Genomic DNA, 14,500 nt, shown 5'->3' with positions numbered 1-14,500 from the left:
TGTCAGAGTTTTAGAGTCTGATGTAACTCTCATGCTTATTGTTCTAAACTAATTGTGGACTGGCAACATGTAAAAGTCTTCAACAAGAACATCTTTCAACCCACTGACTCGGAGAAACTTTCCTAAACAAACACATTTATCATTCAAATCCATTCCCTTCACAGCTAATCTCAATGTATGATCACCACCACCAGGTGAAACTATTTTCAACAAATATCTGTTTCAATTGGTACACCTCTGCGGTAAATCCCTAAAAGTATTACTCCTAATATGACTTATCAAGCCCTGCTCTTGTAAGCCTACCATCTTTCCTCAATGAAGTTTATAAATTGACCACCAAAAGCAGGGACAGTGTCATAAGAACATAAGAATGGCCATACTGAGTCAGATCAAAGGTCCATCCAGTAGGAATGTGAACCTAACGTGTAATGATCAAGTGATCTCTCTCCTGTCATCCATCTCCACCCTCTGACAAACAGAGGCTAGGGACACCATTCCTTACCCATCCTGGCTAATAGCCATTAATGGACTTAACCTCCATGAATTTATCTAGTTCTCTTTTAAACTCCTTCACAACCTGCTCAGGCAAGGAGTTCCACAGGTTGACTGTGCGCTGTGTGAAGAACTTCCTTTTACTTGTTTTAAACCTGCTGCCCATTATACATATGGATAATGTATTTTCTTAATATGGATAAGCCATATTTTATTCAGAAAATTGAACCACAAGAAAGTAAACATTTAGCAATTTACAGTGAAATGTGTATAGAGGTGCATATTTTTAATTAAAATCAAGCTATTGTGTAGGTTGTGAAACGGCTAAAACACACTGCTGGACTGGTTTTGAAAATTATGGCGCAATGACTTATTATACACATTTTCATTCCATGCACTTATCTTAACAGGAAATTATTTAGTAAGTAACATTGCAAAAATTTTCTATTTTCTTGTTTTCCACGCTTGGTGCACAATCAAGCTGCAAGGACTTTGACAAATGCTCCACAGTAAAAGCTATAACATAATACAATAAAGATCAATACTTACTACTTATATGTTTCTGAACGAATATATTCAAAAACATGAGACACTCCCAGCTGGAACTGATCTGCTATAGGGGTAACCCAGGGATTGTTCTCTGCTTTGAAGACTTGTTTTTGACCAGTCAAATCCAAATTACCTGAAAGGGATTAAACAAAAGGGCATGTGAAAAGGAGATCTCTTATCCTAGACAAATTACTCACTGTATAAAATTATTTTCATTCTCTGAGTCTGACTACGCAGTTAAAACAAATGCCAATTTTTTCAGGCTTAAAATGAGGAAGAGGCGGGCATATTAGCTCCTGCCATACTATATAATATGGATGTAGAGCCAAATTCCACCCTATTTACATCATTGGTGTTGGAGTACTCACAATCAGGATGAATTTGGCCCAATGAATTTTAAATTTAATCCTACTATATTTCACATTTATTCATCAAAATAAGTTTTAAAAACAGGACTTAATAATGCATAGGCCCTGAGCTGGCCTTCTGCACAGGAGAGAAATTTCACTTGTTTAGCACTACTACAGCAACAGGTGTGAGATTAGAACTTGAGGCGCCCCAATTCCCAGTTCACTACTTATTTTTTCAGATGACACTAACTATTTGGGGGCATAAAAGGACCTGCTAATTTATACCATTAAAAATAACCTTGACATTGACGGAGGACTCCACAGCAATATTCCTGGTCACACTGCTTAGCAGGAATGAACAATGGCAACACTTTTTTCCATAAGTAGGGCCCAATGGTGCAGGTTATTTCTGATATCACTACTATAAGCCCAAGTCTAATGAAAAATCTCCAGCTGGTGTTTTTCCAATACTTTAGCTTGTGCAACACCCTACAGCTTATGCTGGTTATAGCCATCAGTCCAGAATACAGAAATTCATACCTATAACTTGCCAATATGGCTATTTTGATAACAAGACTTGAGATTTATTAGAAGTGTCATTGATTTTTCTTTTCCTAAGTTCTCTCTCCAGAAAGGTAGAGAAGTACACCCCCAACTGAGATTCCTCATAAGGAAACATTATGCTATACTCCAGTTTTATACTGAGTCATTCTCCTAGCTATACAAATCATTATCTGCATTCCCTAAATTCACTGTTCACACATACATTTAAAATTGCAACAACATTTTGTAACTTTATGGATGTCATGATCAGGGAATATAAAAACAGCTGTGAAGGTAAAAAACTGTTGTAGATGAAGTGGGAAAATAAAAAAAATAGCATTTTCCATCCAACCTAACTATGCAGTGTAGCCTGATTTGGGGTGTGTTAGTAATGTTTAGGCCTGCAGGTCTCTTGCCTTACAGCCAAACTTATTTTTAATATAAATCTATAAGCCTATTACATCAAATATTCAAATTTATAAGAAAAGATATATTTATACAAACAAGCAGATTAATTCTTAGGGCTACAGTAGCTTAAAATTAAAGCATCAAGCCTGGAAGGCCAGCCTAACCGAGCTGTTACCTCTATATAGAGTAAATATGTGCTTATTTTTCAAATTAATGCCATTTGTATATCTAGAGTGAATGTGTACATATGGATGTAATAGCATCTACAAGCTGTCTCTTGGCTGGCTCAGTTAAAACCTTAATCCTTAATGCAGCTCTCTCTGTGAAAAAGGGTTATCGTAATTAGAGTAAAGCTAGGCCATTATACTGTGTGAAAAGATGACACTTGTCTCATATTGGCCTATCAACAAGTTACCATTACCTCGGCAAAGCTCATCTGTCAGCTGTCTGAGATCTGTTCTGTTTTTAAGTAATAACATGTAGGAAGCATTTGGCCCCTCTGTCAGTCAGGCAGCAATTGCCCTAACTGCCTTATGCTTCGGTGCTTCTAGTGAGGAGCCTCACACCTACCTCCTTATTAGAGGACTCAGCAGCATGTGTGTTTTAACAAGGATCAGGCAGCAGGATTAAGCACTGTGACCAAGAGAACCTAATAAGATAGAATCTACGCTGGCTGGCTCACAGACACAGATTCACATTATTCAGTTTTAAGGCACAGGCCACTAGGGAAGCAAGTCAGCACTGTGATTACCAGTAACCCTCTGACCAATGCTACTATGAAGATCATACATCACTCAGAGGCTTATTCTGCAATTGCAAATTGGATTTTCCCATTTTATTACCTGCAAAAGAACCACATACATTTCTCTCGAAAGCCATCAACACAATGAGTGCTCACTTACAATTATAATTCTGTAAGCAGTACATCAAGATAAAACAATCAATCAGTGTACAACTTATATAAAACAGTTAAATTCAGGAAGATAAATTTGGCCCCATTATAGGGCAAATGCAATTTTGCTTATGGAAGTGAACTATACATTTCCAAAAATCTCACCAGAAAGGTCCTTAGCTGAGCATTCCAGTACTGAGTTGGTTCAGTAAATTACTGTCCATATTAAATAACTGGGGGGAATGCTGCCTGAAACTCTCACCTCCTCACTCTTGTGTTCCTGCTGTAGATTCTTAACAACATACAGATCATTTACATTGTCATTCCTTTAAATTGGTTCATTCTGCTGAAACCAAAGAGGTCTTACAGAAAAAGGAGGTTTCCTAAACAAAATTAATTTTTGATGCATACATTAAAACAGGGACGGCTCTAGGAATTTTGTCGCCCCAAGCAGGGCAGGCAGGCTACCCTCCGCGGCTTGCCTGCTGGTCCCGCGGCTTCGGTGGATCTCCTGCAGGCATGCCTGTGGGAGGTCCGCCGAAACCGCAGGACCAGCAGACCCTCTGCCTGCAAGCCGCAGAGGGAAGCCTGCCTGCTGCCCTCGCAGCGCCAGCAGAGCGCCCCCCGCGGCTTGCCGCCCTAAGTACGTGCTTGGCATGCTCAGGCCTGGAGCCGCCCCTGCATTATAAAGGGCATCACTCAATTTCCTTCTTCCTCTCACTTTGGAAAAAAAAACAAAACAAAACAAACCACCAACCAAAACACAAAAAAGAGACCATATTTAGTTATTTCATGTTATGGAGGTTAGGGGTGGGGCACAAACTTAGTCAGGAGATTCAGTAAGCTCATGAGTCTATAGCTCCTGTCATAAATAGATAATTAAGGGTTAATGTCTTTTTTACCTGTAAAAGGTTAAGAAGCTCAGTAAACCTGGCTGACACCTGACCAGAGGACCAATAGGGGGACAAGATACTTTCAAATTTTGGTGGTGGGAAGTCTTTTGTTTGTGCTCTTTATGTTGTTGTTGTTCACTCTCGGGACTGAGTGGGACGGGACATCAATCCAGGCCCTCCAAATCTTTCTGAATCAGTCTCTCATGTTTCAAACTTGTAAGTAATTAGCCAGGCAAGGCATGTTAGTCTTATGTTTGTTTTCTCAACTTGTAAATGTTTCTTTTTGCTGGAAGGATTTTATCTCTGTTTGCTGTAACTTTGAACCTAAGGCTGGGGGGGGGCGGGGGGCGCTCTGGTCTATAGGAATCTGATTACCCTGTAAAGCATTTTCCATCCTGATTTTACAGAGATAGAAAAGGTAAAAAACTTTCTTTAATTAAAAGCTTTCTTTTTAAGAACCTGGTCGATTTTTCCTTGTTTTGAAATCCAAGGGGTTTGGATCTGTGTTCACCAGGGAATTGGTGAAGTCCCTCAAGGCAACCCAGGGAGGGGACGAAGTTTTGGGGGAACAGAGAGTGCCCCAGACACTGGAATTCTGGGTGGTGGCAGTGTATACCAGATCTAAGCTAGTAATTAGGCTTAGAAGTGTCCATGCAGGTCCCCACATTTGTACCCATAAGTTTAGAGTGAGGAAAGAAACCTTGACAGCTCCAAACCAGGAATAAATTCCACCCTTACTGTGAAAGCTGAGGAGGAGTTTCCCTTGGGTTCGTTCCTGGCAGAAACAGGACAGCTACTGCTGGGCAGGGGGAATGGGAGTTCAAATGTCACAGATTTTCTACTAAAGGATCCAGGAACCAACTATGCTGCTATAGAATGGGAACTAGTAACCCTCTCATGCTCAGGGCATTGAGCAGCAAGAGACCAGGTGTTCCCAAAGGCAGTGAGTGAATCAAGGAGGTGGTGAAAGGATGGGGCGCTGAACATTAAAATCCCTACCCCAAAACAATACATCCACCAGACAGAGAGGGGAACCACAGCTAGCACATGAAGCACAACAAGCAGACACAGGGGGTTGACTAGATCCATCCCATGCCCTCCTCCCGTTCTGAAATGGACATGGAAGGAATGAGGGCACTGCACAGAACGCTTTCACCAAAAAGGGCATACAAGTTAGCAAGGAAGAAGAAATTTTACTGATGCAAAATTGGACTTCTGGTAACACTACAAAAGTCACTCACAAACATATACAGGCAGGCTTGGGATGATTAGATTTTTTTTAAAATCAGTACATTTGGAAAGCGTCAATTTCATCACACACACAAACTGACCAAAACAGTATTTCCAAAGATGACAACTGAAATGTCTAGATAGGCAAAGTAAGGCACTCCAGTGATTTAGACTTCTGAATTAGGTTGGTTACAAACGGACTAGTGAATGAATAGTAAAAATATGTACTGTCTGTCAATTTAAGGATATTTACTTTGTATATTTTGACATGGAATACTGACAATTTGTGTTTTAATGATTTATAAAGCTTTACTTTTTGAATCTCAATGTCTATTGTTCTTAAATAAATGTCTGACCCCCCCTGCCACACACACACACAATTTCCCAGAACAGTAAAAATTTAAAATAGATAGAAATATATGCTTAAAAAGGATCAATACCTGTCAAAAGTATAAAAACAAATATCAAATTCTGCCAAGCCTACAAATATGTGCATGGACAATGTCGCAGCCATAAATGTGTTTATACAGATTATGTTCACAGCTACAGTATTCGTGAGATCTTACTTCCCAGGGCAAGGGTATGTACCAAGTAAGGTTCAAAAGTGACACTGAAAATGGCTAGAAAGAATGGCCCTGACTCTGTGCCGTATTTTAGCAGTGCAAAGCAGTTAGAAAGCTGGCAGATTTGGTCCCCTGAACATTCCCCTTACATAAGGGAGGATTCCTCAACTGTTAGTGTTGACTCAGCAGCTCTTATGCCATCACCCCAGCACAGGGGCATAAGCAGGAGAAAAGAGTCATGGCAGTTGTTCTCCTATGTGCATTTTCAAACCGTACTGTACGTAGTATCCCAAAGACTTCAGGAAGTTTTGATACTGCTGTACTAAGAAGATTACATCAAATCCCTCTGATATTTTTAGCAAGTTAAACACAAAATTGCATCTGGTAAAAATCCAGTGCTGCAGAATGAATCACAAAAAGTAAGTGTTGGAGATTGCACTTATTTTTTGTTTTGTTCTTTCCGACTACCTCAATCCATTTAAAAATACCTAAACTTTATCAAAGAAAATTTAGTATTCCTAATATACTGCTATTATGGTGTAATACAACAGGCCTGTGATTCTCTTCTCAGCTATGAGTGTAAATCAGAAGTAACTGGAGTCAATGATGTTATACTGGGGCCTGGTTTACACTAGGAATTTACTTCAGTATAGCTATGTCTCTGACGTGTGTGAAAAATCCATACTCCTGAGAGGTATCTATACCGACCTAACCCCCAGCGTAGACCAGCACTAGGTCGACGGAAGAATTCTTCCATTGACCTAGTTACTGTCTCTTGGGGAGGTGGATTACCTACACTGATGGGAGAAGCCCTCTCTTCAGCGTAGGTAGTGTCTACACTGAAGTGACACAGTGGCACAGCTGTAGTGTTTTCAGTATAGACATGCGCTCATGTACATACAGTCTGAGAGGACAATGAGGTCAAATCTGTTTCTAAAATACAATAATGCCACTGCTGGACCTGCCCCTCAAATGCTTTTCAAATTATGAAATCTGAACACTTAAAAAAAGGATTTCCCTAAACTATACCTATGTACCCCATTTTACAGCCCAATTCACTTCCTGATTGGCAGCAAAATGCCTGAGGCCTGGTTCTCCATTTGCCATTTACAGTTTGTTAAAACGAGTGCAAAGTGGATGTAAAATTCTATCAAATAAGGATGGTAACATTTGAGGTCCCTTTACACAGGTGTAAAAGACACAAGATCTGAGGAGAATCAGGCCTCTGATTCTGATCTTACTTACAATGGTGTAAATCAAAAGTAACTTTAAAATAATTGAAGGCTCAATGATTGCTGGCTTGATATCTGAGCAGCAGTGGCACAAATCTAAGCCGCATGAGTGTGCCAACAGGCAGAGCTCCAGATGCTCTGCCTGAACTCTGTGGGAAGGAGAAGGGTCCCTTTCCTCTGCTTCTGCTCCTCCCCCATCTTTTAGGGCCTCAGAGTCAGTTTTTCAAATCCATGAGGGCGCTATGTGGCTCAAATCCGCGAGGATGACAGGAGGAGGGTGAAAATCCAGGCTCAGCAAAGTCAAGGAAGGAAAAGAGTAGAGCTGAAGGTGAAATAGGCAGCTGCTTTATTAGACCGCATGTAGGATCAGTAAGAGGAACCTTCCTAGCTAAGAGGAATACACTTTCTGGCATTCCTTATTATAAGTGGCCATTGTGTAAGTCTGGGACTTAACTCACCTCCATACTAAATAGTGTCTTGACCAGCCTTGGGTGAAACTCAGGGATTTCACCACTGAAATTAAGAAAAATGCTCTGCTGCTGCTAAGGCACCTCCACCTCAGGAATGCCCCTAAAAAAGAGTTATAAACCCAAGGGTTGTAAAATAGAGACCCCCCCGGGGCTAGAAAGTTTTAGGGAGGATACAGAAAGACCCAACAAATGGTAATATAGATAAGATAAGCTCTGATCAGGGAATTCATGCTGACCATCTGCATGAACAAAGGTGGTCATAAGTAAGTTACAATTTGGGCATGAGAGATAAAATGTAAAAAAAAGACTTGAGCAGGGAGGAGGAAACATGGGGGCAAGCGCATGATTGGTTAAATTTCGTTACTTAGGGGGTATTGGATAACGTGATAGGTTTAGTAGAGTTAAAAGTGGTGGCTAGTTTTACTTATATAATGTACATGAAAAACAACGCTCCTTGGGAACCATCTCCAGACTGCAGTTCAATATCAAGCTGTTATAACTCTTATCCCTTTGCATTACTGTGACACGCAGAGGCATCGCCAGGAAACCCCAGATGAGTGGATCTTGACTGGTTAGTATTGTCTCGTTGCTTTCTTGTGCACCTTCTGTTGACTGTATCCAGCAGTTGTCTGTTGCCTTAGAACAGTGTTTCCCAAACTTGGGATGCCGCTTGTGCAGGGAAAGCCCCTGGTGGGCCAGGCCAGTTTGTTTATCTGCAGCGTCCACAGGTCTGGCTGATTGTGGCTCCCACTGGCAGCAGTTCACTGGTCCAGGTCAATGGGAGCTGCTGGAAGTAGCGGCCAATACATCCCTTTGCCTGCACCACTTCCAGAAGCTCCCATTGGCCTGGAACAGCGAACTGCAGCCAATGGGAGCCGCGATCGGCCATACCTGCAGACTTGGCAGGTAAACAAACCAGCCTGGCCCACCAGGGGCTTTCCCTACACAAGTGGCATCCCAAGTTTGAAAACATTGCCTTAGAATAAACTCCTCAGGGCAAGGACTCTGCTTCTGTTCTGCGTTTGTACAGAACCTAGCACAGTGGAGTCCCAAGTCATGATTGGGACTTCCGGGCACTCTCAATACAAACAGGTTGAAGACCAAAAGCAGCACACATTTCCTACTCTATGAACTCCAAGGAGCATTTATACTACTTTAAAAATAATAGCTGTATTAAAGTATTTAAACAATTGTGACATTTTAGAAGTGAAAGCTAGTATTCAGCCTAGAAATGTACCCTGATTGAAATGTCGATTCAACAATTCTGCTTAATGGGTTTAAATTATCCCTAGTGAAGCACCATTATAACTCTGTGGTTCTTACCAGGGATAATTTTTGGCTCTATACCACAATCTCGTTAACTTTTTTCTGTTTGCTCCCTCCGCTCACCACTCCTTCCCACCTTTCCTGCAATATGCTACTCTATTGTCCTCAAAATTAGCTCGTATGTGTTAAAATACAAATTTTTCTTACAGGTGGCATTAAGACTGAAATTTAAATGTTCTTTCCATTACAACTCAGAGGACACAATCTCTCTCTCTCACACACAAATGTGAGAAAATAAATTAATTTTATTTTTTTATTTAGATATAAATACCCCTGAATCCAATTTTATTAAAGGCTAAGTAAGGGATCAACCTACTACACAAAACCTAAACTTCAGTTATATGTAAAAATGTGTCTATCTCGGTTTGTTTTAGCTTTGCTTTACGCTCTAGGCTTTATAATTTTTTATTACTTCAGTGTCATGTACTTTTCTTTCAATAGCAAGAGAGGAACTGGCATAAGTGAGGGGTGGAAGATGTATCCTGAATACTATGTCATAAAATAGGTACTGAGATAATTAATCATGGATAATATGAATATTAAGTTCTGTTTAAAAAAAACCCACCATAACTAGTTTGTATTTCAGGAAGTTTTATCAAGCAAGACTAATTTTTAAGCAAGCCTGAATATTTGCAGGTTGTGGATTAATAATTTATATTTACATGATGCTCTATGAAGGGTAAGAGCATCTCTGATTTGAAGTGCTCCCCTTTTGAAGGTTTAGTAACAGAAGAGATGGAGAAAGGTTATTATAAAGTAGTAATAAGACAGCTCCATGGAAAGATTCCTTCTACATAAACTGTGTGAGACTCAGTCTTTTCTGGTATTAGACAACCAAAATATTCAATATGATAAACAAACCTACAACTCCATGACATATGTCTAAAATATACATTGCTCGCTAATGAGCTTCTAATCATTAAAAGAAAATACCACCTACTAAAAATGAAGTTAGATTGAAGCACTTCCAAAAGATGAGATGTGGAGAGATAACATATATTATTGTTATGCTTTTGTTATTTTGCTCCAAAAATCTTTTACTGCAGAAGTAACTGTTATTTGGATTCACCAACGTTTTGGAATAGGAGTGGACATAATTTCTGTTTAGCCTGAAATTTCCTCAAACTGACCTGAAATAAGGAAAAATAAATATGTTTATGGAAAATGGTTCAAATTTCAAAAACAAACAGAAATCACATCCCTGACAAACCAACCAAACACTTCACACTGCTAGCTGTGGGAAAAGGGGAAAGATAAAGTATACCTATCTACCTCTTCTCCTGCAAAAAGGCAGGACATTTAGAAGAGGAGTTGATTATGGGTGACAGGTTCTTGAGACCCTACCCAGGACAGCAAGACATACTTTGGAAAGAGAAGTCTAAAATGATTAATCTGATATTCTAAAGGCTGAAACTAAACTGCATTTTCCAGTTACCACCAACTAGAGCAACACAAGCAAGAAGTTTACGAAACTGTACAGACATTTTGACAACTTTCCAGACTTAAATGAGAGAATGGTTTCAATGAACTAATTCAGCGGTTCTCAAACTTCATTGCATTGTGACCCCCTTCTGACAACAAAAACTACTACACAATACCAGGATGGAGGACTGAAGACTGAGCTTGCCTGAGGCCTACTGCCCCAAGTGGGGTTGGGAGGGAGGCAAAGCTGAAGCTTGAGACTTGCTGGGGCCCAGGGCCAACACCAGCTTTGGCAACTCCATTAAAGTGGGGTCACAACCCACTTTGGGGTCCTGACCCACTTTGAGAACCCCTGAACTAATTAATAGATTCATAGATTAATCCCAGAAGATCATCTAGTTTGTTGTCCTGTATATCACAAGCCATTCAATTTCACCCAGTTACTGCTGTATTGAGCCCAATAACTTGTGTTTGATGAAGCATATCTAACAGAAAATAATCCAGTCTGGATCTGAAGACATCTACCACTTCCCTCCCTGTTAAAAATGTGCGCCTAATTTCTAATTTGAATTTGTCTGGTTTTAGCTTCCAACCAATCTTTTTTTTGTTGTGCCTTTCTCCGTTAAATTAAAGAGCCTTTTACTACCTGATATTTTCTCCCAGGAAAGTATTTATATACTGTGATCAAGTCACCTCTCAATCTTCTTTTTGATAAGCTAAACAGACTCAACTCTAAATTTATTCTACTTAAATCTAGCCTATTTAACTCTTTTACTTGCACTTATAACACCTATTTTATTTGTGGAAAAAAACTCAGCCAAAAAGGCCAAGGAAGGAACATGCATGTCAATAGACTGCAGTTTCAACCCTTGTATCCTGCAAGTCAAGATAAAGTGATGTACAGCAAACTGGCACAATTGCTAGTGTTGTTTCAGTTCTGTGGATAGAAAACCTGAGTCTCAAGCATTGTTCCACCTGAACTTTTCATAGGATTAAATTCACTTTGTTTTTAACACCTCTTTCAGATATTTATATGAAAGTCAAATCTCATAATAAAGGTCAGCTGAAATCATTATACCAAAGCATAATGGAAAGTCAGGCATTAGGGGAGTTGGCTGAAAAATGTGTCAAGACTGAATAGGGGCCTCGGAAAAAACAGAATGCATAAAATGAGCTGAACTTCTCCAGTATACAAAATTTCAGGCAATAAGTACAGGAGAAAAATGTAACTGAGCCAATCAGAAAAACTCAGGGTTCTGTACTTCAAGTCACTGGAAGACTGGTGACTCCAATTCTGTTAGTTATGTCTCCAAGAAGAAGGGGAGAACCCTAATCAATTTCTACTACCAGATATATCCAACAAATCCAACCTTAGAGGAATGATTAGAGAATCACAAAATATTAGAATACATAGATAAAAGCCATGAAATTAGAACCTCATGCAGTACACAAGGTATCACATGACAAACATCGTGCTAATTACTTGTACTTTTAGATGACAAATCATGCTATTTAAACAGCCAAACTCCACCGCGCACATCCTTCAGGAGCAGGTTCCAAGGCAACCATGCTGATGCCACTGTGTGGGTAGATAAGGGGAACTGGAGAAGAAACAGCATTGTGACAAGAATCCAAGAGATTCATCTGAATTTTCTTCTTTTTAAAGCTATCTAAAGAAAACTGAAGTCCTGGTAAATTCTGTTATCTGCCATTCATGGCGTTTAAGTGAAACAAAATTTTTTATTCAATGCAGATGTACAAAATAGTTTCAGTGATCTCATTGAATGGTTAAATATGATGCTGGAAGATTTTCACGGTCTTAGTCACATTTTGTTGTGAATTTCAATATCTTATTCAGTACAGATTGCACATTTTCACGAGTTTAGTGGCTCACTGGGATCCCATCTAGTAAACTGATGGCCCTTGCAAAATGCATCCATAACATCAGCAAGAATCAAAGAAGAATGTTCTGTCACAGGCCCATTGTGGTGAGCATCTTTTCTTAGAAGTAAAATGAATGAATGTGATGTCAAAGGAGTTTAATATCAAGAAGTTTTAACAAAACATCCAATATTATGGACTTAGAGGATCAGCAACCCAATTTACCTTGAAATGGCTTACATATTTTACCAACATCTAAAACCACTCTACAGGATTCCCAGTTACTTGAGATTCCTGCATAGTGTCCCTTCAATGGGGGAATGCTATCACCTTGGAAGCTAATCAAATTTCAAACTAGGAGTTCAAAGGTGTCTCAGCTACTACACTTGCCTCTAAATGAAAAACAAGCCAACATTTCTTATTAAGCAACACAACTGTATTACTCAAACATGTCTAAAAATATTTCCTCAAAACAAATACTCATTCTAGTTAAAATATAATAATAGAAAAATGGATTTAATGGTTTGAACTAATAAGTATCAGGTTGATGGCCTTGGAAGATAAATTCTGTCATTTATCCACAAGCCAGGGACATCATTATGAAGTTCAGTGAAGCTTTTCATGCTGTTCCCCCATCTACACCTTAACTCCAAATACAGGGCACATCTCTAGGGTGACTTTTTAAATGGTAGGTTACCAAACGGCCACTCCAAAATAATCACTCAGAAGCTGGTATCCCAATGTTCCCAAGATACCCAGGCTTCTCACTAGTACTAAATGACTGTGTTGGCACAAGCATAATACTCCTGAGCAGAACAGTGCTGTGATGCTGGTGGGGATGCAGTGATGCTTTATACAGATAGATGAGGAGTTGGAGTTCTGTTTCACACAAACTTTTTTTTTTTTAAAAAGGGAAACTCATTTTGTTTAGTTTGCTTTTCTGAAGAGAAAAAATAGCAGTATTTAAACTATTGCATAGAGCTGACCAAAGATTTTTAAATTTCAAAATTTAAAGGAAATTTTTATTTTTTGTTTGTTTTAAATCATAACATTTCTTACCTGTCTTTTTGGCCAGCTCTACCAAGATGTCTAAAGTAAGGACTGAAACATTTCTACTACAATCCCTTCTCTAGGCTTCAAGCTCAGTAGAATGCCCACTTTTCTTTCCTCCCAACTCCCACTCATCAACTGATGACACTCTTGTGGATAAACAAGAAAGTGTGCTGGAGGCCACATGACCAATATGGAATAGCTCCTGACATTCTGCTGTTTACCTCTATATTACTCCTGTCCCCGTTTAGAGATCTATCAAAACACACAATTTTTGCCTTCATTTTGCTTGGATAAAAAAAATCAACACCATGCTGAGGCATTAGCACAGTGTATATTCACAGGGATAAATATTGTCTTCTGAATCACTACTGGAGCACACTGGTTTCCCATGGAGACCTCCTACCCAAGTATGAACCAGGCCTAACTCTGCTTATTTTATGAAATCTAAAGGAAATTCACTACCTGACATTATGTGTAAGAACTGAACACAAGTACATATAGAGCACTGAGCACATATGCTTTATGCTCAACTGTGGATATATTCTAACTTAATCACTGAGCAATCACAAAATGTATGTGTAGCAAGACTGTAGCAATGTATGTGAGAAAGATTAGTTCTAGGAATGGTCTAAATTATTGACTTTAGGGGGTAAATTTTGAAAGGAATGAAGCCAAAGGTGTGTCTGAAACACTGAGCACTTACCTGCATGTGCATTTGCTTGATGAATCTCTATTTGCATGTGAAAAGTCCTATGTGCATACAGAACCATAGTAACTACACTATTTTGCACACAATTTTAAATTACAGATTTCAGACCAGGGACTCTTTAAAGTTCTTTCAAATGGCAGATACACACAGGAATACGTGATTTTCAATAAAATTCCTTGCGCTAAATCCCTGAACTTTGATCCTTTACTCAAAAAAAATAATTTAGCTATTTAAAATTTAGAAGTGATGGGAGAATTACTCTGAGGATTTTTCAGTTTTCCTGCACTGTAAGGGAAAAAGATACATATTACAGGATAGCATATTTAGCTACAAAAACACTATATCCCAAATCAAGGTAAAAAAAAAGGCCAGCTTCACAAACAAAGCTTTTGAAAAGACTAATTAGAAAAGAAATGCCCAGATTTGCAAATATTAATCGAATTTCATAGTCACAAGCTTAGTATTTTCCTTAGTATGGGGAAGCTAT

General features: G+C 39.2%; 1 protein-coding gene across 2 annotated transcripts in view; it reads right to left on the bottom strand.

The window, feature by feature from the left end:
* Nucleotides 1-14,500, bottom strand: part of RSU1 (Ras suppressor protein 1) — a 203,766-nt gene that overhangs the window by 93,487 nt on the left and 95,779 nt on the right. For both annotated transcript variants that reach the window (XM_050939669.1, XM_050939670.1), the window contains one exon: nucleotides 1,042-1,174. In XM_050939669.1, the coding sequence (XP_050795626.1) occupies nucleotides 1,042-1,174 (133 nt within the window). The remainder of the gene's footprint in view (nucleotides 1-1,041; nucleotides 1,175-14,500) is intronic.

The sequence above is a fragment of the Gopherus flavomarginatus genome, chromosome 2 (genome assembly GCF_025201925.1).
Source record: "Gopherus flavomarginatus isolate rGopFla2 chromosome 2, rGopFla2.mat.asm, whole genome shotgun sequence".
In the NCBI taxonomy this organism is placed as follows: domain Eukaryota; kingdom Metazoa; phylum Chordata; order Testudines; family Testudinidae; genus Gopherus; species Gopherus flavomarginatus.
The sequence above is the reverse complement of the archived record's forward strand: the minus strand, read 5'-3'. Positions and strand labels throughout refer to the sequence as shown.